At 41.4% G+C, this 23,187-nt stretch overlaps 1 protein-coding gene across 1 annotated transcript in view; it reads right to left on the minus strand.

Annotated features, from left to right (window-relative positions):
• LOC145345358 (CUB and sushi domain-containing protein 1-like) overlaps window positions 1-23,187 on the minus strand; it is a 1,850,124-nt gene that overhangs the window by 554,740 nt on the left and 1,272,197 nt on the right. Inside the window, exon 10 of the mRNA XM_080193174.1 lies at window positions 12,375-12,478. Within this exon, the coding sequence (XP_080049300.1) occupies window positions 12,375-12,478 (104 nt within the window). The remainder of the gene's footprint in view (window positions 1-12,374; window positions 12,479-23,187) is intronic.

Below are 23,187 nucleotides of genomic sequence, written 5' to 3' on the forward strand. Positions count from 1 at the left end.
GAGAATATACCACCTCCGCAAGTGGGCGACCTTCAAAAAATAATTTAAGATTTGGCCCGGAAATAGCTCCCACCTGAATTTAAAACCTAAGATGGTAGGATCCTGCTCAAAGTGAGCATCATCTGCTATTTGCCAGGTTTCAAAAAGATAAGGTTGAATATATTTATCATGCAGTTTTCAAATACAAATTAGTAGTTAATAATTCAACTAAAGCCCCTCATTAGCATTGGTGAGTTGCTTCTGATTTCTAATGTGATTATAATTCATGGTGCTACCTCAGCCTTGAATACTTGGTTTATAGTCTATTTAGGGGATGCCACAAGTATTTAGCTTTGTCTCATTAAAACATAAGCATGGTATGAGATAAGGGTATTCTTATCATTCAGTCCAATTCTTCCACAGGTCATTTTCAATTGCTTTGATAACCTGGTTGATGTTGTGTATATTGATCTTCAAAAGGCAGATAAAGTACCATATATTAGACTTGATAAGAAAATTTAAGTCGGTCAAATTGAAGGGGAAGCGACTGTGCGGGTAAGAAATTTGCCTTGAGTAAGAAAGCAGAAAGTAGCAGTGAACAGTTGTTTGTCAGACCGGAGGGAAGCGAGCGGGGATATTCTCCAGCAGGGTGTGGAAGAGGGGGGTGCACAAAGACAGTGGCCAGTGCAATAGGGCAGTCGGGTTCATGGTCATAAATAAAATTCTTGTTGCTGTCCAAACTGAGCAGTGAGAGCTGATTCAGAGTGACCTGCACCACTCTCCGGCCATCCAACATATGTCCTAACCATCCTCTGCTGTTATTGTTGCTGCTGCTGGTGTTCCATTCCGTGTCGGTGAAGTGCGAGCACCGTGGTTTTTACTAAATGTGAGGGAGGGTAGAGAGAGAGAGGGAGAGGCTGAGCCTAAGAGAAACAGAAAGGAATCAGAGAAACATAAACTTTTTAAAAATTCATCCACGGGATGTGGGTTTCACTGATTTGGCGAGCATTCATTGTCCATCCTTAATTGCTCATGAGAAGGTCATGCTGAGTTGTCTTCTTCAACCTGCATGCATAGGTACACCCACAGTGCTGTTAGGGAGGAAATTCCAGCATTTTACCCAGTGACAGTGAAGAAACAATATATTTTCAAGTCAAGATGTCAAGTAGTTTGGAGCGCAACTTCCAGGTGGTGATGTCCTCAAGTATCTGCTGCCCTTATTCTGCTAGATAGCAATGATGGTGGGTTTAAAAGGTGCTGGCTAAGGAGCCTTGGTAAGCTCCTGCAGTGCATCTTGTAGATAGTACAGACTGCGTCCGTGCTGGGGGGAGTGAATATTTGCGGACGGGGTGCCAATCAAGCAGGCTACTTTGTCCAGGATGGTGTGAAGCATCTTGAACTGCACTCATCCAGGCAAGTGAACAGTATTACATCTCACTGCTTACTTGTCCCTTGTAGTTTATAGACAGGTTTTGAAGTGTCTGGAGACTAAGTTCCAAGCTTCTGAATTGCTGTTGCAATGACAGTATTTATATGGTTACTCTAGTTTAGTGTCTGGTCAATGATAATCCCAGGATGTTAATCGTGGCAGATTCAGCGACGGTAATGCCATTGAACATCCAAGGGCAATGGCTAGATCCTCCCTTTTTGGAGATGGGCATTGTCTGGCACTTGTATGGCGCAAATGTGACTTGCTGCTTATCAACCCATGTCATGATGGGAGTAGAGAGAGAGGGAGAGGGAAAAAAAATGAGAAATAGAAAGAGAGAGGGAGAGAGAGAGAGATAGAGTGAGGAAGGTGAGGTATAGAATTATAGAATCCCTACAGTACAGAAGAGGTGATTTGGCCTATCGGTCTATACCAACTCTGACTGAATCTTTTACCCAGGCCCTCTCCCCTACATATTTACCATAGCTAATCTATTTAACCTACACATCTTGGGACATTAAGGGGCAATTTTAGCACGGCCAATCCACCTAATATGCACATCTTTGGAATGTGGGAGGAAACCGAATCACCTGGAGGAAACCCACGCAATTACGGGGAGAACATGCAAGCTCGACACAGTCCGTCACCCAAGGTCGGAATTGAACCTGGGTGCCTGGAGCTCCAAGGCAGCAGTGCTAATCATTGTGCCACCATGCCACCCAAGGTACTGGAAGAGGAGGAGAAGGATGGGAAGGAAAAGAGGTGAAATAGGAAAAATTGAAATGGGTTCAAAGTAGCACAGGAGAGGCTCCCTACATATGAGACAAATCCCTGGCAGTTGTTGGCTCCCCTATCATCACACCACTTTTGTCCTCTGGTCCCAGTGAGAGGGGGAAGATGTTTGCTGATATGGGTGGAAAAGTGGAATTTCTTTGTAATGTGGCTTTTTCCCCTTTCTTCCCCCTCTCTCTGGTCAGCAGGAGCACGTTCCATCACCTGGCTAAATGGTTGGCTTGCCTCTTTCTCTCTGTTTGAGCAATGTGGCCTTGGGACGCCAATCAAATATAGCAGGGTCAGCAAGCAGAGGTGAAGTATAAAACTATATCACTGGTTGCTGCTGCCGCTCGGGGAGGGAGGAGAGCACTGTGTCGGCAGTCAATTAATGAGACCACCCCTCTTCTCCTCTCCTTCATCCTTCCCTCCGTTATATAACTCACCAACAACGAAACAACTTAAGCATGGATGCAGTATTTCACTCATGCACAGAACAGGTGGTTGAAATACATCAACAAAACCCAAAAGGTTTTCTGGCAATCTGGATTCCAAGTATTCAATCTTCCCCCTGTCACCCTATACATATGGTGCAATGTACACTACATATTAATGAGGCAGCCACCCATTCCAGCTTTGCCATCCGCACAATCTTATAAGTAGCTCATGAGATACTTTCCCAACAAATTAACAATACTGCACAATGTTAGGGTTAAATTGCACTCTCAGGTTTGTTTAATAATCACGTATAGGCCACATGCAAACTCACACTGCATTAAATTGTTGCTGCTCTTAATACTAATGGTCCATGCTGCATATATTGAATGATAGTTATAGCCAGATGCCAAAAATGGGCATTATCATTTTATTCATCTTCCTATGATTGATAAATTGTTTGGTGCATTTTGAAAGGGGAAAAAAAGATGCATGCTCAAGGAGGTGGGTTAAGGAGGGAGGGGAAATTAAGCAGCCCAGAAACTGGGGAAGCAACTCTGCTCAGGATTTGTCTTCCAATCTTTGACTTCCATAGATGCAGATTAGGACTACTACTGCTCTTTTTGATATAAATAAATGACCAAGACTTGTTTATACAGAGGGTAAGGAACATAATTTAAAGTCTGCAAAAACTCAGAAACACAGTTAACAGTACAGAAGATGATAATAGACTTCATGCAAACACAACAACAACTTGTATTTACATAACATTGTTAACATAATAAGACACCCCAAGCATTTTATAAAGCATAATTTGATATCCAGGTGCATATGACAATGGCCAAAGAGGTAGGTTTTAAGGAGCATCTTAAAGGAGGAAAGACAGTTGTCGAGTCCGAGGTGGAGTGTGAGTGGATTACAGAGCCAAGGACATCAGCAGTAAAAGACATAGCCATCAGTGATGGAGCAATTAAAATTGGGAATGTACAGTTAATGAGGCCAGAATTGGATAAATGAGGGATATGGGGAAATGACAAAGGTAGGAAAGGGAAAGAATAGAAATTTAATGACTTGTTGCTTGACTGAGAGGCAATGTAGGTCACTGAGCACAAATGATGATGATGTTGTGTGGACAGGGCTTGGCATTAGCAATGACAGGGGCAACAGTTTTGGATGACCTCAAGTCGAAGGAGGGGAGAACAACAGAGGATGGTCATTGGAATAGTCAAATCTCAGGACCATGTATGGAAGTCCCAATAGCAGATGAGCTGAGACAGGACGGAGACAGACAACATTACTGGGGCAATCTTAGTGATGGTGCACACATATAGTCAGAAACACATCTCAGTGTCAAAGAGGAAATTAAATGTGCCATAGACAAATTGCTGAAATTGGTAGACACATGGCAGATGGAGTTTAATGCAGTCAAGAGTGAAGTTATTAACTTTGATTGAAAGAATGAGAAGAGGCATTAGAAACTAAGTGTGAAAGAGCATGCAGGGAATAGGAAGACCTGAGGGCTTGCACACACATAGTCTATGAAGGCAGCAGAACAAGTTACAAAGACTTATAAGATTCACATGGCATCCTTAAATGCTCGAGTGTCTCACTCCAGAGACTTTGAAATTGAGACTGATAATCCCGTACAGTGCAGATGGAGTGCTGCATTGAAGCAGCTGCTATCTTTTGGATCAGGCATTAAACAAAGTCCTGTTTACTCTCCCAGATGGGTGCAAATGTTCCCACAGCACCATTCCAAAAGAGGAGCAGGAAAAGTGTCCATAATGTCCGGGCTAATGTTAATTCCTCAATCAACATACAAACAGATTCATTATGACACAGTTGTTTAAGGGAGCTCAGTTAGTTCTCCTCCTGGTCCAGAACAGTGTTACTCCATTGGACCCTGCCTCCTGCTATGATTTGTGTCTTGCCTCATCTAAGTCCCAATTCTTCCAGTCCAGTTGTGACAGTTCGACACCATGCATTTTTTTGGTCAGCCCTATTTATGCGTTCCGGCTGATGTCCACCATGGAGCAAACTTGACTATTCGCTCTTGGGACCCCCTTAGCATATGTCTGAGCCACTCGATCTAGCATCTCTTGATCTCAAGAATTATGCTGTGGCAGCCAGTCATCTTGAACAGGGCCACACTGGAAATCTTACTCAGTCAGTGGGTGTTACAGTGGGCAGTTGTAATGAAATGCAGTGACCTTGGCCATGTCTGTCCTTACTACCCTTCAACATCCAGATCCATACAGCAAGACTGACTTTACATTACTGTTGTGGAGTCTGATTTTGGTCTTAGAACTGTATTGTTTGGACTTCCAGATGCTTCGAAGTCTGCAAAACGTACTACTAGCTATATTCAGTCTGGTATTGATATTGTTCTTAGCAGCATTATCATTGCTAATGTGGTTCCCAAGTGAAGTCCTCGTCATACCTTAGCGCTTCTCCATCATTGTTAATGGAGGTACTGATGGTGTGTTGATACTCATGATTGTGTTTTCTACTTGTTGATATGCAGACCAGTCTGTTTTGCAAACATGCTGATCGAGCAATCTTCCCCTGGATGTGGGTGTGTTTTGAAGAGTTGGCAGCAAGATCATCAGCCAAGTCAAGGTCATCCAAGTGTGAACAGAGGATCCACAGAATTCCCCTGTCATGGTCTAATGTTGTTTGACACATGACCTGATCCAGTCAATGGTGATAAGAAATAGAACAGGACAAAGGATGCAGTGCTGCCTGACTCTGGACTTCACTTCAAACCAATCAGATGAAGTGTTCTATGAGTACCTCAAATGCATTTCACAATGAGATTGACAACCCTCAACAGAATTCTGTAGGTTCTGAGAATTATCCACATCCTCTTACAATAAACCATGTCAAGCACCTTCTTGAAGTCTATCCCACATGGAACCCTACTTGCTCTTGGCTAAGCTTGTCATTATTGGCATTGTCAATCCGCTTGAAGAGAATTCAGAAGACGGCTTTGCTGGAGATGGAATGGGAGGTAATTCCTTGCCAGTTGTCACAGTTGAAGAGATTCCCTTTCTTTAGTCGTCTAATATGACTTCATTTTCCCATATCTTGCAGAAGAGATCAATAAGCATCCTGACAGCTATGTTCACATCTGCTTTCAACAGTTCTGTTGCCGAGAGTCAATTGCAGGAGCTTTGCCATTTTTTTAATGTCTTGGGTGGCTGAATAAACTCCTGCTTCAATGGCTGGGTTGGTGTCGTTACCAATGATATCATAAGATGGTGGGAGTGGCTGAATCATCAGGCTCAGACTGGATAAGGACCTCTTCAAAGTGCTAAACCCATCTTGCAGGTTTCTCTCTCTCTCTCTGCTTTTATCAGACTTCCATGTTTGTCCTCAAGTGCGATTTGTCCACAGAGCTGCTTATGATCAGGTATATTGTGTTCAGTTCTCAACTTCCTGCAGACTGTTCTGCCTCTCATGCCAATTCGTTGACAAAGATTCTCTTGTTTCACCGAGTGCTCTTCTTTACTTCTTCACCTTTGATCTTGCGTTGTTCTTCAACCTGTTATTTCAGCCTGGGTGACTTAGCATTCAGCAGCTTTTATTTAAGTCTTCTTTCTCCAATCTTCTCCAAAGTCTCTTGTTGTTAACTACTTCTTGTCCTTCTTTGACCTTCTTAGCTGCTTTGGTGTATGCTTCTTTGATGTTACCCCATTTTCTTTCAAACATGTCTTGATCTTGTCAATCTGCGTTGGCTAGTATGTTGCAGTGATTCTGGAACTCAATGATAAAACCCTTCTTCACAGCAGATGTAGGAGCTTGTTGTGCACAAATTGGCTGCTGTATTTCTTGCATCACAACTGGTGACAACACTTCAAGAGCACTTTGTCAGCTTTGGAATATTCTGAGATTAAATGTGAATGCTTCTTTTCTAAAATGTGGGAAACAATAAAAGCCACAAAGATATGCTCAACCTTTATAAATCACTGGTTAGGCCTCAGCTGGGATATGTCGTCAATCCTGGCCACTACAAGTTTAGGAAAGACCTTAGGGAGATTGCAAGACAATTAACAGAATGGTACAAAGGATAATGGATTCAGTAATGTGGAGAGGCTAAAGAATTTGAGGTTACTTTTCTTTGACCAGAAAAGGTCCAGGGGAGATTTGATAGAGGTGTTCCAGATCATGAATGGTTTTGATGGAGTAAATAAGAAGAAAAAGTTTCCAGTGGCAGAAGATAATTGGAGGACGCAGATTTAGCTAAAGAACCAAAGATGACTCGAGGGTAAATATATTTACAAAGAATTGTCCAGTTCTAGAATGCACTGCTCGGGAAGACTTTGCAAGGGAACAGGATAAATATCTAAAGGGAAAATAAATCACAAGGCTATGGGGAAATGATAGGCAAGTGAGACCAATTAAACACCTCTCAAAGAGCCAGCAGAGCTACCATGAGATAATGACCTCCTTCTGCTGTGTAATACTATGATTCAATGTCATCTGTTGAACTATTCTGACAGCTGTTCTATTATTCAAAGATCATCACAATAATAGCTGGTATTGTCACATGTGGTTCCTTCAGGTGTTAAGCCCATTTCAGGTTTGGTGAACAGGATTCCGTTGGAGACATGCGTATCTGCTTATTAAGGCAACTGTGGTTTGTATTTACCAAAAAGGGGAAAACAAATTAAACCTGAAAGCAACTCTGATCAATGGTTCATTAAGTGATTGGGAGGGTTGCGGTAGTAAGTATATCAGATGCCTTAGAGCCCTGCAGAGTAATTAGAAAGCAACAGATTGAATTTTGGATTTGCAGAGAATGCTAAGAGCAAGTTGTTGGCTTATTAAAAATTGTGGAGCATTTCTCGGCTCAGGAGACCCCAAATCACATTGCTTGGATCAATTTTCATGAAGAGCTTCATGTCATCTTCTTGCACCAGCAAGAATACATGGCAATACCTTGTACTGAATGGGGGATTATCCAGCTTTAAGATTCATGAAGGAGAAGTGATAACTCACTTGGGGTGAAATTGATCTTGGGCAGCAGTACAAAATACACAACATTAAGTTGACAGTCCATTTAATAGTCTACCCGATTAGTTATTGCCCATTTGCCACTGGGCATAACACCAATTTAGACACTATAGAATCTATCTTTCTCACTACAGCAGTGAGGGAAGGTTGTCAACGAGCATCCATTCTACTTGATATCTTCATCAGTCCTGTGTTAAATGCCACTGACTTAGAAGTGTCTGTCCTACCTATTTCTCTGTTGTTGCTGGCCTCAATTTATGACCAAGTGTATTTTACAACCCTTCTCAAACAATGGGCTGATCATGATGATGGATACCGTCAAATGGAGTCTTCTAACTTTTCAAAGCTCAAGAGAATCATAAATTACCACACTGTCAGTTAATCAGTTATTATTGCTCCCCTCCACAATGCACATTTACACATCAACAAAAAGTCCTTTCTATCCAAAAGCTTTGTGCTATCAAATTGACCATGGTCTTGACGGAGATTTAGACAAGTTGAGTGAGTGGGAATAGACATGGCTGATGCAGTGTAACGTGAAGAAATGTGAAGATGTCCAATTAGGAAGGAAAAACGGGCAGACAAAAAAATGGCAAGGGCATTATTTAAATGGTGATAGGTGGAAAAATGTTGATATACAAAGAAATCTGGATGTTCTTGTACACTAGTCAATGAAATCAAGTAAACAGGTACAGCAAGCAGTTTGGAAGACAAATGATATGTTGGTCTTCACTGCAAGGAGATTTGAGTACAGGAGCAAATATGTCATGCTGCAGCTGTCCAGGGCCTTGGTGAGACCACAACTGGAGTAGTGTGCAGTTTTGGACTCTTTATCAAAGAAAGGATATACTTGCCATAAACAGAGGGCTGTGAAGGCTCACCAGACTGATTTCTGGGAAAGCAGGATTGTTAAAGGAAGAGAGATTGGGTTGACTGGGCCAGCTTTCAGGAACTGAGAAGAATGAGAGGGGATCGAATTGAAACATATCCAGTTTGGAAAGATTGGATAAGGGGCTGTTGTTTCCTCTGACAGGGAGTTCTCGAACAAGGTGTAATATTCTAAGGATACTAAGGGCATTTATGACTGAGATGAGGAGAAACATTTCATTAAGAGGGTGATGACTCTATGAAATTCTCTACCATAGAAAGCTATCGAGGCCAAGTCACTGAATATATTTAAGAAAGAAATAGATTTCTGGACTCTGAAGATTTTAAGGTGTATGGGAAGAGCACAGGAGTATGGCATTCAGATAGAGGATGGACCACTATCATATTGAATGGTGGGGTAGGCTCAAAGTGCCAGATGGTCGACTCCTGCTCTACTTTCCATGTTTCCATCTTTCTATGATGAAACCTTTCCCTTTTCTGAACTTTCCAACCGTGTTCTACATGCCATCACTCACAGAATTCAAACTACGAGCTGTCCAAATACTCATTGGGCAATTTCACCTTCTTTGAACCTCTGACCTTATTACAATCTTTATGCCTTTCATTTAAACCCTTCGTCCCACCATAGCGAGTTCCTCACTGTCGAATGTCATATTTAAGTTGCAGTTTACTTGAGCAGGAACATAATATCTCACCAGGTGGTAGACGCTGTAAAATCTGGGCCCTTTCTCTGTACCCTTCACCCAAATTTCCAAGTTTCTCATTGAGATGGCACTTCTGCTTTCCTCTCACAGCCTCTGAACTGAACAATTTCTCATTCTTGGTGGTTTCAATTGGAACTTTTTTTTTCTCTGTCCTCTGAATTTACTGCCTTCACCCTCCCTCTATTTTCAGCGCCTTTACTCATGTACATAACAATCTGTGATCATTTCCCTGTATCAGTCCCTGTAGTTTCCTCCCAAACCCATTCCTTCTGGGTCCATCCCATGACAACAAAACTCTCCATTATGTTTTTTCAAATTCTTCACTATCTAACCTTTGGCATACACTCCATCATGAGATTTCCACAGTTATCAATTCAGAAAATTATACCTCTCCTCATTTTAATCTCCTTCACCAATCAAACCATTATGCTCTCTCCTGCTAATACTTCTCCCAGATATACTTCTTACCTCTGGCCCCATAAGTCCAACAGACATTTATTTGAATATTGTGGTCAACAATTGTTTCAATTATTCATCACTAAATCTGACTGGGTCACCTGAAACATCACATGAAACCTCCTAACTCTAAAATAAGACACTACTTAAATATCATCCAGCAATACTCATATTGTCCCAATTTCTCTTCTCCATTGCAAAACTACCAGCTTAGAACACTTATTACCCTTCCTCTGCATCCTCCAACCTCACCCCACAAACACATGTGCAGAGTTCATGGACACTTTCACTACAAAGATCAAGGGCATCTACTCAGCTGCCTCCCTTTCCTTTCTCCCCATCCAAGATAAATTTGTGCTCATTCAAAACTCTGCTGATCATCGTAACATGCTCCAAATTTCATTCACCCATAACACTGTCCTTTGCTGCCTCTTTCTGACAACATCTCAATTTAAAATTCCTCATCTCTGTTTTCATCATCATCTATGGCCTCTCCTCTCCCTATCCACGTAGCCTCCTCCATCAAAACAAACTTTTTAGATCTCTACATTCTTCCAATTCTAGCATCTTGTACATCACCAATTAACATTTGTGGCTGAACTTTCAGCTACCTTGGTCTTTATTCTGGAATGCGCTTGCTAAACCTCTCTCTCTCTCTTTGCTCTTTGAAGATGTTTCCTGAAACAGAGCTTTTTGATCAAGCTTTTAGTCACTTGTCCAGATTTCTTCATGTGGCTGTTTTAATGGCTATCATTTTTGTTAACCAACTACATCAAATGTGCCATAGAAATCTAAGTGGTCATGGGGTGACTCGTAGTAAAAGGGAAAACAATTTCCGGAACTGTAGGCTATACGTTACACCAGCCTGTCACTGAGTATCCAGATAAAAACAGGAAAATGCTGGAATATTCAGCCAGACAGTGAGAAAAAGGGTTAACATTTCAAGTTGATAACTTTGCATCAGTGCTGAGCAAAATTAGAAATGTAAAAGGTTTTGAGCAGCTGAAATGCAAGGGGTGGAGGGCTCGTGGGAGGGGAGAATAAACAGAGAGATATGTGATGTGTGGAAAATGGGATGTATATAATAAAAAGAGTTGGTTGCACAGAACCAAAGGGAATGTTGACGGGACAAGTAAAGCAATGAAAGATGAATCTTGAGAACATGCAAATGGTAGAATAATGAACAGGTGCTGTTGGGAAGCAAAACAGCGAGAAAAACAAGATTAAGACCAATTGTGTCCAGAAAAGTGGAAACATAATAAGGGGCAAAATTCAATCTGAAATTGTTGAACACAGTGCTGAGTCTGGAAGGCTGCAAACCACCTAATGGAAAGATAAGGTGCTGTTCCTTGAAATTGTATTGATTTTCGCTGGAACACGATGGCAGGCTGAGGATAGAGATGTCAGCATGAGAGCAAGTGGAGCATTAAACTGGCAGGCCATTGGAAACTCAGGTCGTGTTTGCAGACTGAACATGGGTGTTCCACAAAGTGGTCACCTCACGTGCCTTTAGTCTCTCCAGCATAGAGCAGACTGCATTGTGAGCAGCAAATACTTCACTAAGTTAAAAGAAGGGCACCTAACTCGTGGCATCATGTAAAAGGAGTGTTTGGAGCCTTGGATGCTGAAGAGAAAGGAAAGGAACTCACCTTCATAGTGATACAAATTTCTGCTAAAGCATTTCAATTATGATTCAAGAACTGGTGATAGACCAGCATTCAGATGGCTTTTTACAAATAGACCTGTAAAAGTCCTTTCTCTCTGTTGGAAAGAGATGTCCAACTTAAAGCTGATGGGAACATTGAGGTGGCAACTACTTAAAACCTGGCTGTGGAAACATATGCTTACCAATCCAGAGATTGATGCCAACAATAAGTGAGATCCAAAAAGATAGACACTGATAAAACTCTGAACCTCAAGCTGGCAGTTATTTGATAGGATAAGCTACATATCCAGGCTGTAATTAGGAGGATGGTATCCACTCTATCATATATTTTCTGGCAACTTGTGCTGCTTGTGAGGAGATCCTGGTTTTTGGTATCTTCTAAGCAGGGACTCAAAACCAATCATCAATAAAGGCTACAAGAGCAGGGCAGAGGTTGAGTACTCTGCAGTAAGTGGCTCAACAATGAAACCAGTAATAGAATACTGACTATTTACCACATGACAGGAACGCTTACCACTTACCACATGACGGGAATACTTACCACATGATGGGAGCATGCAACAACCTTCAAAAAAACTTGAGAAAATCTGGGACCCAGCAATTGATCAATGCTGTTACCACCGGACTCAGAAATATCCACTCACTCCATCACCAATAGAGCTTGTTAAATCTTAAATATAAACTATAGGAACTCATCAATGTTACTTTGACAATACTTTCCTTCTCTGCAAACACGACTACCAAAGTACACAAAAGCATTAATGTTGTGGGGACACTTCACTCCAAGCTCTCTTCCAAATTATACACACCCTGCCAAGGATACACATTGCCATTCTTTCATCATTGCTGGATCATAATCCTGGAATTCGATTTCAAACATCAACATTGAAATACCACCTCCAGGAGAATGGTAGTGGCCTAACACTCACCGCCATCTTCTCATGGCAACGAGGGACAGACAATAAATGTAGCTTTGCCTTAAGAATCTCCAAACAGCAAATATTACAAGCAGTTTCTGGACAATACTCACGCATACAACACTGTCCGCGTATCTCCCACTTTTCCTCCGTCTCCAACAGTCAAGGTGTCATAACCTCTCTCCAGGTCAAATTCTTCAAATTTAAGCTTGATGATCTGTAAATAAACAAAACAAAGCTGAGTTTTTCCCTGAAAAAATATTCTTACACACATTAAATATGAATCAATTCTTCCTTGTTGTTCAACAACATTTTTCCTCCACAGCATTTTTCATTTTATTAAATCATAAAAATATTTTCTACAGTTAACAGTTAATCAACATTACACAGGAGAAGAGGGGCATTAAATTAGAGTCATAATATGGTGATTGTACAAAATGAGACCATTTGGCCTGTTGTGTCTATGCCAGTTCTCGGAAAGAGCAATGTGAAAATGACCAATCTTTCCACAGGTTATCATGACTACTGCATTGCCGATTGTAAACCTGTTACATCTTTGTTATGTCAAAAGTGTGTCATGAATGTATATTTTGTGGAATACAATTTTCAAAAATATTTTTGCCAAAAGTTAAATTATAATTAATCAAAGAGTCAGAAAGAACAATAGATAGAGAGAGAGGCTTCATTCACACTGAAATTAGCATTCTGAGATGGTTATCTGCCATTTGCAACTCAGACATGACAGAATACAGGCAGACTTTATTCTGAGGGCGAGTGACTGAAGTTTGTGCAGTTATCGGACATGGACAGACTCTGTTCTGCTAAAGGATATTTGGTCATTTTATGAGAGATCAACGGCAGTGCTTATTTTATACCAATATTAAAGAGGCTTTGTACAAATGCATCTCAGAAGCAAGTTGTGGGGTGGCAGGGCTGTGTGGGGGTGGTTAAATGTGTCAGCAGCACAAGGACCGAACGTCATTATCAGCGTGCCTTCCCCACTTCCGAATGCCTGCTTCCTGCATCAGGCATAGAGGGACACCTCTTCGCATTCCACACTCCGGAAGCCCTCACAAATTGCTTGTTATGTTCCCTGTGTTGCAAAGCCCCTGGCTGCTACTGAGTTAATGCCAGCAGTAATGGCATTGGGTCCTTTTGTGGGCATTTTTGCCATTCACGGGCCTTCATATCATGGGCCCGAACCTATTGGATGTGCACTCTCGGTGGGCCAGGAAATGGATGCAAACCATGCTTCCAGCCATGGTGGTCCCAGTCCTGCCAATCAATGGGCAGCCGGCATGAAATACATGCTAGGAAAGGCTCAGCACTGCAGGAAGAGGGCGGGCCTGGAGGAAAGGAACGGAGTGTGCTGATGCTTCAAACGTGCTCCCTCAGAGGGAAGGCCATTGTGAAGAAATCTCAAGGAGCTACAGACCTGTAAAACTTAAATTGTGTTGGAAAAACAATGCAAAGATCACACGTGCAACACATTCAAATACAAACTTAAGTCCTTAGACAACTTTGAAAATTTTATTTCAGCACAGATAGTCCAGTCTGTTCTGGAACAAGATCAATAAAAGCTCCTGGGCTAATCGCAACCACCTCTCTGACCGTAAAAGCAGACGGGGCCACTTAAAATTGCATTCAATTGTCCCTTACTGAGCTAAATTACCTCCTTAATTGTCGGCGTACAAGTTTGAGATGCTCTTGTTTGCCCGCTGACCGAAACAGTTTACGAATGTGCAATGATATTGGGATGCGTGCCTGACATCTTTTTGCGCGATTTCATGCACCTGCCCAAACAACATAAAATTCTGGCCAAGGACTTAATCAGGGTGTAGAATTCCACAAAGCAATCTAATTCTTTGAGGAATGTTGCGTCTTCCACAAACACCATTTGCAGATTCTTGATAAAATCTATTGCTTCATACTTAGAGTAATGTGACAGCGTTATATTAATCAAACGACCACTTCAGACTAAAACAATTAGTAGATGAATGGTTAGTAATCATGAGTTATAAAACTTGATTAAATTAGCATAGACTATCTTGGAGCTCAGGTATTCAGGATTCATTTGAACGTAAGCATTTTAATTGGTCGGCTTGACTATATGAAGCTGAAGTTTGAATGATGATAAGTAATAGCCAGAAATTTGGTGTTCCTCTATTTTGCGTTATTTTGCATTCAGGTCTTTAATCTAAACAAGGTGCAATTCTCCTATTGGTTAAAACAAACATGACCAAGAAAACAAAATATAAAGAGATAACATAAAAGCTTTGCTCAATCATTCACCCTTTGAAACACTATAAAATTCTCATCCTTTGCTTGAAATGGACAATTTCTCATCCAGATTTTAAGCTCCCTCTCTCTCTGGCAGCAGAAGCAGCTTGCCATTAGCTGCCAGCATCTATGGCACTTTCCATTCTGCATGGGTCACTTGTCTCATTGCCAGGGAACCTGCCACAGGGGTTACCTTCAGTGGGACCAGGAGGGGAAGAGTCAGAAAATAATGTCCTTCATCTTTCAAATGAATTTAGTGAGTCAATAATTACAGTGTTGACAGTTCAGTTAACCTTCAGTAGTGGCTAAGGTTTCAGAGACAATTAATTGGGAAAAAAAAACAAGCATTTGAAGGGGTTTGAATTAATTAAGAGGAACGAACACGGATTTGTAAAAGGCGAATTGCATTCAACAAAACTAATTGAATACTTTGAGGAAGTGACAGTGAAGGTTTATGGTGAAAATGCAGTGGATCTTGTTTATATAAATTTTAATATAAGTCTTTGAAAAAGTAGCAAACAAAGCATGATTAATAAAATCGGAGTTCATGAAGCAGGAGGGCCAATGTCAGCTTGGCTAAAATATTCCAGACAGAAAACAGTGAGTCAGTTCAGTCAGTGATATTACTCAAGGATTTGTGTCAGGACCACAACTTTTCATTTTGATATGTGTAAATGACTTCAATGTTGGAATACAGAGTAAAATTGTGAATTGTACTGATCACACCAAACTTGGAGGTATGGCAAACAATGATGGTGATACTAATTGACTGCAACAGAACATAGATGGGCTAGCAGATAGGGCAGAAAGTAACAGGTGGAATTTAATACAGGAAAGTGTGAGGTGGTGCATTTTCGCAGAAGAGTTAATGAGAGGCAGTACATAATAATTTTTTTATGGAGTGTACAGAGAGAAAAGGATCATAGGGTTCATGTGAATAGGTAAGGACACAATGAGAGTAATAAGCAAATCATTTGGGATCTTGGGGCTTCACAAATGAAGGTTTAGGACAAAAGTGGTCAGGTTATGTTGAAACGTTATGAAGCTCTGGCTCGACAATAACTTGCTTACTAAATCCAGTTATGGTCACCACATTTTAGATCGGTGCAATGGTCCTGGAGAATTGCAGTGGACATTTACCAGAATGGCTCTTGGATTGAGAGAATTTAGCTTCAGAGTGAGATGAGAATTTGTTTTTTCTCCTTAATACAAAGAAGATTGAGTGGCGATCAGACAGAGGTGAACAAGATTATGAAATATTTAGATACAGGAAAGGAGAGCTGTTTGCATTAGCTTATAATCTAAGGGGTCTGGGAGCACCGAATTAAGGTTTTGAGCAAGACATCCAGCCTTGAGAATACGGGAGGATGCTTTTTTTAAGCAATGAGTGGTAATGAACTTATTGTCGACAATGATGGACTCAGAGACAATCATTGCTTTATAAATGATAGGCACTTGAGGGAGATAAACCCTTGTATGACTTTGGGGATAGATCATGGAATGAGCCTGAATGGATTGCTTGACACAGAGCATGGCATGAACTTGGTCGGCCAAATGGCTTGTTTCTGTCATAATGACTCTATGACTTGACGACTAAGCTCAGCATTTTTCCACAAATGTAACTAATCACTGTGCAATTTTGTGCAAGAACAATAAAACAACCAGTTCGATCTGAAAGATAAAACAGTTGCTGTTGACTTGTGGCTAATGCTGGGGACCAGCATCACCGCATGTCGATAATTGTTGGTTGCCGCTTTAATTGGCTGGTAAGATGAATAAATGGATAATTGGGCAGCAAGTTCCAGCAACCATCACATCCCATAGAACACTCTGCTTCTGTCACTGATAGGAAAGAATGGAATTTTTGCCAAACTCGACAAACAGCAGATCATTCCTACTTTGCAGCAGATTCAAACTTCCTGTGCTCGAGAGAGAATCAGCTCATCAGCAAGTTCCAGAACAAACATGTTCTGCATTAAGCAAAGGCAATTAATTTGGACTGAATGCGTGGTAGATATTGCATCCCAAAGAGTATTGCTGTAATTAACATGATTCCTGTGGATGACAGGAAAATCAACGGGCAGGAAATTCCAGGCACGTGCATCCCAAACCGGATATTCTCGCCCGAGATCACCAGACCTTTAAACGGTCCACCAAATTCACTGTCTCACCCGCAATGGTTCCCCCGGCAGGCAAGCTGGGAAATTTTGAGCCAACATTTCCCATTCTCAAACTTAATAGATTGAGTCATGGAGTCACAATAGTGACTTAGAAATGTAGGAAAACAGGAACTGATCATTCGGCCCCTTCAGCCTTTTCTCTAATTCAATGAGGTTACGACACAAAGTTGGCAGGTGGGGGGAGGAAGGGGGGGTAGTGTTGTGCTGTGAGTAGAATGCTGAGGTGCTTCAGTGTGATTTGACCAAGCTGAATGAGTCGGCAAGCGCATGGCATATGCAGCATAATGTGGATAAATGTGAGGTTATCCACTTCGGTTGCAAAAACAGGAGGACAGATTATTATCTGAATGGCTATAAATTAAGAAAGAGAGGGGAATGTGCGTCGTGGGTGTCCTGATACGCCAGTCACTGAAGGTAAGCATGCAAGTACAGCAGGCACTAAAGAAGGCAAATGCTATTTAGACATTGAGAGGATTCGAACACAAGGGCAGGGGTGACTTGACACAATCGTACAGGGCCTTGGTGAGGCCACACATAGTATGTTGTGTGTAGTTTTGATTCCCTTATCTGAGAAAGGATGTCCTTGCTCTCGAGAGAGTGCACAGACTGACTCCTGGGATGGCCAGCTGTCGTATGAGGAGAGGTTGAATTGGTTAGGATCGTATTTGCTGAAGTTTGAAAGAATGAGGGAATCTATAAAATTCTAACAGGACTGAACAGATGTGGGAAGGGTGTTTCCAATGGTGGGGGTGTCCAGAACAAGTGGTCAAAGTCTGAGAATACAGAATAAACCCTTTGGGACTCAGATGAGGTGAAATCTCAAGAGGGTTGTAAGCATGTGGAACTCACCACCACAGCTGAAGCCAAAACATTGCATATTTTCAAGAAAAATACTAGATACAGCCCTTGAGGTGAAGGAGGTCAAAGAATATGGGGGCAAGATGGAGATCTGGCTGACTGGCAGAAAGCAGAGAGTGGGGGGAAAGGGGTCTTTTTCAGGATGGCAGCCGGTGACTAGTGGTGTGCCTCAGAGGGCGATGCTGGGACCACAATTTTTCACAATGTACATTAACAATTTGGAAGAAGGAATTGAAGGCAATGTTGCTAAGTTTGCAGATGACACAAACAAATGTAGAAGGTCAGGTTGTATTGAAAAAGGAGGGGGCTGCAGAAGGATTTGGACAGACTAGGAGAGTGGGAAAGAATTGACAGATGGAATACAATGTGGAAAAGTGTGAGGTTATATTCTTTGGAAGGAGGAATGGAGGCATGAACTTTTTTCTAATTGGGGAAATGCTTAGGAAATCAGAAGCACAAAGGGGCTTGGGAGTCCTTGTTCAAGGTTCCCTTAAGATTAATGCGCAGGTTCAGTCGGCAGTTAGGAAAGCAAATGCAATGTTTGCATCCATGTCAAGAGGGCTAGAGTACAAGAGCAGGGATGTACTTCTGAGGCTGTATAAGGCTCTGGTCAGACCCCATTTGGAATATGTGAGTAGCTTTGGGACCCATATCAAAGGATGGGTGTGCTGGCCTTGGAAAGGATCCAGAGAATTTTCACAAGAATGATCCCTGGAATGTAGAGCTTGTCATATGAGGAACAGTTGAGGACTCTGGGCTTGTTCTTGTTGGAGATTAGAAGGATGGAGGGAAATCTTATTGAAACTTACAGGATACCGAGAGGCCTGGATACAGTGGACATGGACAGGATATTTCCACTAGTAAGAAAACTCGAATCAGAGGGCACAACCGCAGTCTAAAGGGATGATCCTTTAAAACAGGGATGAGGAGGAATTTCTTCAGCCAGTGGTGAATCTGTGGAATTCTTTCCCGTGGAAGGCGGTGGAGGCCAGGTTATTGAGCATCTTTCAGAGATAGACATGTTCTTGATTGATAAGGGGATCAGGGGTTATGGGGAAAAGGCAGGAGAATGGGGATGAGAAAAATATCAGCCATGATAGAATGCCAGAGCAGACTTGATGGATACAGAATAAACGCTTAGGGACTCAGATGAGGTGAAATCTTTTCACCCAGAGGGTTGTAAGCATGTGAACTCACCACCACAGTGGAGGCCAAAATATTGCACATTTTCAAGAAAAAAACTAGATACAGCTCTTGGGGTGAAAGAGATCAAAGGATATGGGGGCAAGATAGAGATTTGGCTGACTGGCAGAAAGCAGAGAGTGGGGATAAAGGAGTCTTTTTCAGGATGGCACCCGGTAACTCGTGGTGTGCCTCAGAGGTCAGTGCTGGGAACACAACTTTCTGCTCCTATGTCTTATGGAAGTCAGGATCGATCTCCTGAGTTGGATGATCGGCCATGATCATAACGAATGTCGGAGAAGCCTTGAAGTGTTGAAAAGTATATTCCTGTTTCTATTCGCTGTTTGATCTAGGACCTAACTCGATATGCCCATCTCTACCCCATATTCCTCAATGCCTTTGGTTAAAATATTCTCAGATTTAAAATGAACAATCCAGATAGCATTATTTGCTGTTTGTAGAAAATAATTCCAAACTTCTGTCACCGTTTGTGTGTAGAACTGTTTCCAAATGTCAGTCCCCAGAAGTGAGGCTTTAAATTTTGGATGTCTCCTGGAACTAGATTGCCCAAGCAGTGGAACAAATTTATCTTTATTTGCACTATCTGTACAGCTTAATATATTAAATTTCAACCAAATCATCCCCTTAGCCTCTTAATTCCAGTTTGTGTAACCTCGCCTCATATTTTTAACTCTTGAAGTCCAGGTATTATTCCACTAAATCTACACTGCAATTCTCTCAGGCCAGGTCCTAACATTTGGTGCACCAACTTTTAACAATATTGCTCTAGCCAGGGCTTTGTATAGTTGAATGATGGCATCATCGTGCATGATTCCTGTCCTACTGAAAAAATGATGTGGGTATGCCGGCGTTGGACTGGCGTAAACACAGTAAAAAGTCTGACAACACTGAAAAAACACATGGCAAAACATCCACATTTTTGATTATTTTCTGTTATTTTAATGATTCATATATCTGGATCCCCAGGTTATCTTAGCATCTCCACTGATTTTAGCTTTGCACCATTTGGAAACGATATCAAGAAAATCAGAATTTGAGTGAAGAGAAAATATTTGCATTGAGTTGGCTGATCTTACCCTGGCCTCAGCATCCATAGGTTAGGAAAAGACAAAAAAAAAACATTCAGGGTTTCTATTCCTAATGCACTCTCCAGAGTTCCTCACTGGGCATAGGAATGGATCTTTGACCTGATGGACTGTGTAATCTGTTGTATCTCAGTGTTTATTTTGCAAAACTTAGCAATCTCATTCAGCACAGGCAAACTCAATATAGGTTCAGTTGAAGTGATGATGTAAGTGAAGATTCACAATAAAGATTCAACAGCTATTGTTAACAGGAAAGTAGAGCTGCACCCCCCTTCATAACACAACCTGCCAACAAAGTCAAAAGCTCATCTGTCCAATGGCTGCTGGTCACATGGTTTACATCCTGGTTACTTACTCTTATTCATTCTTAAAGTGATATCACTCGACAGTTCAAAAAGATGGCTAATTCTTGTCACGGTTCACACACAAAAAGAATCACTTGGGTGAGTTACAGTAAACAGGTGCAAGAATTAGCACCTTTGTAAGCAAAAAAGAGGAGGAGAGATAATTGGTGAGAGAAAGAATTTGGGATAGTTGCTCATGAAAAATAATGGTGCTTAACTAGCATCATTCCAAGAAAGTTATTAAAAATCAAAAATACACAAGCTCTGCATATTTTAAAACATAAAGTAAATAAATGTATGTAATTTTTCTGAAGAATGTTAAAAATGTCTCAAGAACAGAAGCTGTGATCACCCTTATATCTCCATTATTAGATACTCGATAGTAAAACCCATAATGGAATTGAAGAAACATGCAAATTTGGCATCCAAATATGTCATGGCTTGAATTCAATTCTCAAAGTGATCTATTGCAAACTATACAAAACACTCATATTCTATTTCTATAAATTCCTGCAGTGCTGACAAGAAAATCGTGTTTCAGACACTAAATGATTGCACCAATAAGAAGTAACATTACGAGTTGCATGATAAGACGTTCAAAACCATATTTGCACACCTGCTACCAAGCTTTCTCTGCCCCTGCTCATAAAACATCTTTAGTTGAAGAAGCAATTGTTAATATGCAAATATATTCAACAACCAGCATCACCATGAAATACAAGATATGGTATTTATAGCCATATATTGAGAAATTAAAAACCGCAGCTGTCAAATTCACTGATGTGGAGTTTTTCATCAGCAAATCTGTTTAGAAGCATCGGAATGTCGGCAATGTTTTTTAATCAGATTTTCAGGTACATGATCATAATCAGGAGGCAGACAACAGCTCACGCGATTTTCACTTCCTTGTTCAGTTTCAGCTATTCTTCTTGGAAACTGAACAAAATTTGATGGTAGTTTGAAAATGAAACAAAAATAAAGAAAGCCACTTTTTAAAAAGGTTTTTTTGTTGTTTCCGCCTTTCCAAAAATGTCAGCAACGAACTTCACAACATTGCACTCTTTACTGATAAAAGCAAAAATGTGCTACATTTATATAGCATCATATCATTTTCATCAGTGTGTTTCGACTATTTGACACCCAATGAGTTACCACTGATGTGACAGTCCTTTCCAAGGTCAATCACTGTTATGATCTCCAAAGAGACAAATAACTTTGAAAATGAAATTTGATCTTCCAGTTAACAACTGAAAGATTGACATATTTTCAGGATTTTACTGCAATAAATAGCTAAAAGTACTCTTGACTAAACATCATCTTAGTTGGCAACTTGTACCTCAAGCCACACAACAGGATATTCCCTGTTTCCTCTTAATACAACCAAAAACACACCTACCTATCGACTTTATGATGACCATAACTTACACACTCCCTTGCATTGGATTGGGAGATGATAGAGGTTTACAGCATGGAAATAGGCCCTTCGGCCCAACTTGTCCATGTCACCCTTTTTTTTAAACCCGAAACTAGTCCCGAACAACACTCCCCAACCTCTGACACCCTCCAGCGGATTTCCTCCTTCAACCCGCAGGTATGTTCCTCATTCCCGATCCACGACTCACCTGAGACTGGAATCCCTATGCGATCCTGCAAATCCGACCCAACTCTCATCTCTCCAACCTCATCCACAAGCCACCCAACCCCCAACTCAACTCGACTGGATACTCCCAACCCAATCCCCACCCCCTTGACTCAATGTGAAATCCCCAACCAGATCCATCTGTTGATCCAACTCCCACCCTTTCACACAATCTCCCCTTCCCAGCCCCAACCATCCCATGGACCTCAGGTCTTATCCACTTACCTTTTCCCTGGTCTGTCAGTTTCAATTGGAGCTTTAAATTTAACCTGCTCTATGGCAGTTGGTACTGATCCAAAAGAGGGTGTGTCCTCCTGCAGTCCGATTCTGCTGGAATGCAACATTGGGGTTCAGACACCACTGCACCCCATGATCTTGCATGGCAAGACTCAGGAGGTCAGGCAGGGCAGGCACAGAAGGACTTTGGCATCGCTAAGTGGGCACTCAGTGACAGTGCAATGAAGATACAGCCCACTGCTTTTTAATTTGACTGTCAATTCTCTTGGAACCAGTTTGTAGAATCCCTAGAACACCTAACAATGCAGAATTTTACCCATTAACTATGGCCCGTTAAGTATGCACCAACCCTCCAAAGAGCACTCTGGCTCAGCCCACTCTCCTGCACTATCCATGTGACCCCATGCATTTACCATGGCCAATCTACCTAACCTGCATATCTTTGGATTACGGGAGGAAACTTGGGCATCCAGAGGAAACCCACCCAGGTACAGGGAAAATATGCAAACTCTGCACAGTCACTCAAGGCTGGAGTTGAATCCAAGTCCCTGGCTCTGTGAAGCAGAGAAAAGTTCAAGTTGATTATTAGCTCCTGGGTGGTTTACTTTGATTAATTTATTTTGTCAGCCTGGGAAAATTTAATCTCAGACCTGTATTTCACAGTGAGATTTCTCCCCCAGTGATTCATCCTCTAACACAGATTAAGTGAAAGTTTCAACCTCTTTTCAACAGCGATTTTGGTCTTTCCAATCCAAACACAAGCTCCTCCATAAATTGCTGCATGGCAATTCACAGCATCTTGCTGTTAAAAGTATTATCCCATTCCCAGATCCTGGCAGACTTGCTTATTTGTGAGTTTTGAAGCCCATTACTGTGGCAACATTCATCATACCAGCCTCGTGTGCAGGTGGAAATGCTGATTAGCTATCTTTGAGATGACAACTCTCTTTTATCTTGGGAGAAAATAGTTAGTTTAAAACACAATTGTTTACAATTCAACATCCAAAGCACTTTTCTGGAACTTTGGAGACTAACAGCCTATCCATTGTTTTCAACAGTCTGCAATTATTGCCTTAAAATGTAACAAGATGCAACTTCTT

Source organism: Carcharhinus amblyrhynchos, chromosome 7, assembly GCF_965287045.1.
Source record: "Carcharhinus amblyrhynchos chromosome 7, sCarAmb.v2.hapA, whole genome shotgun sequence".
Classification (NCBI taxonomy): Eukaryota; Metazoa; Chordata; class Chondrichthyes; order Carcharhiniformes; family Carcharhinidae; genus Carcharhinus; species Carcharhinus amblyrhynchos.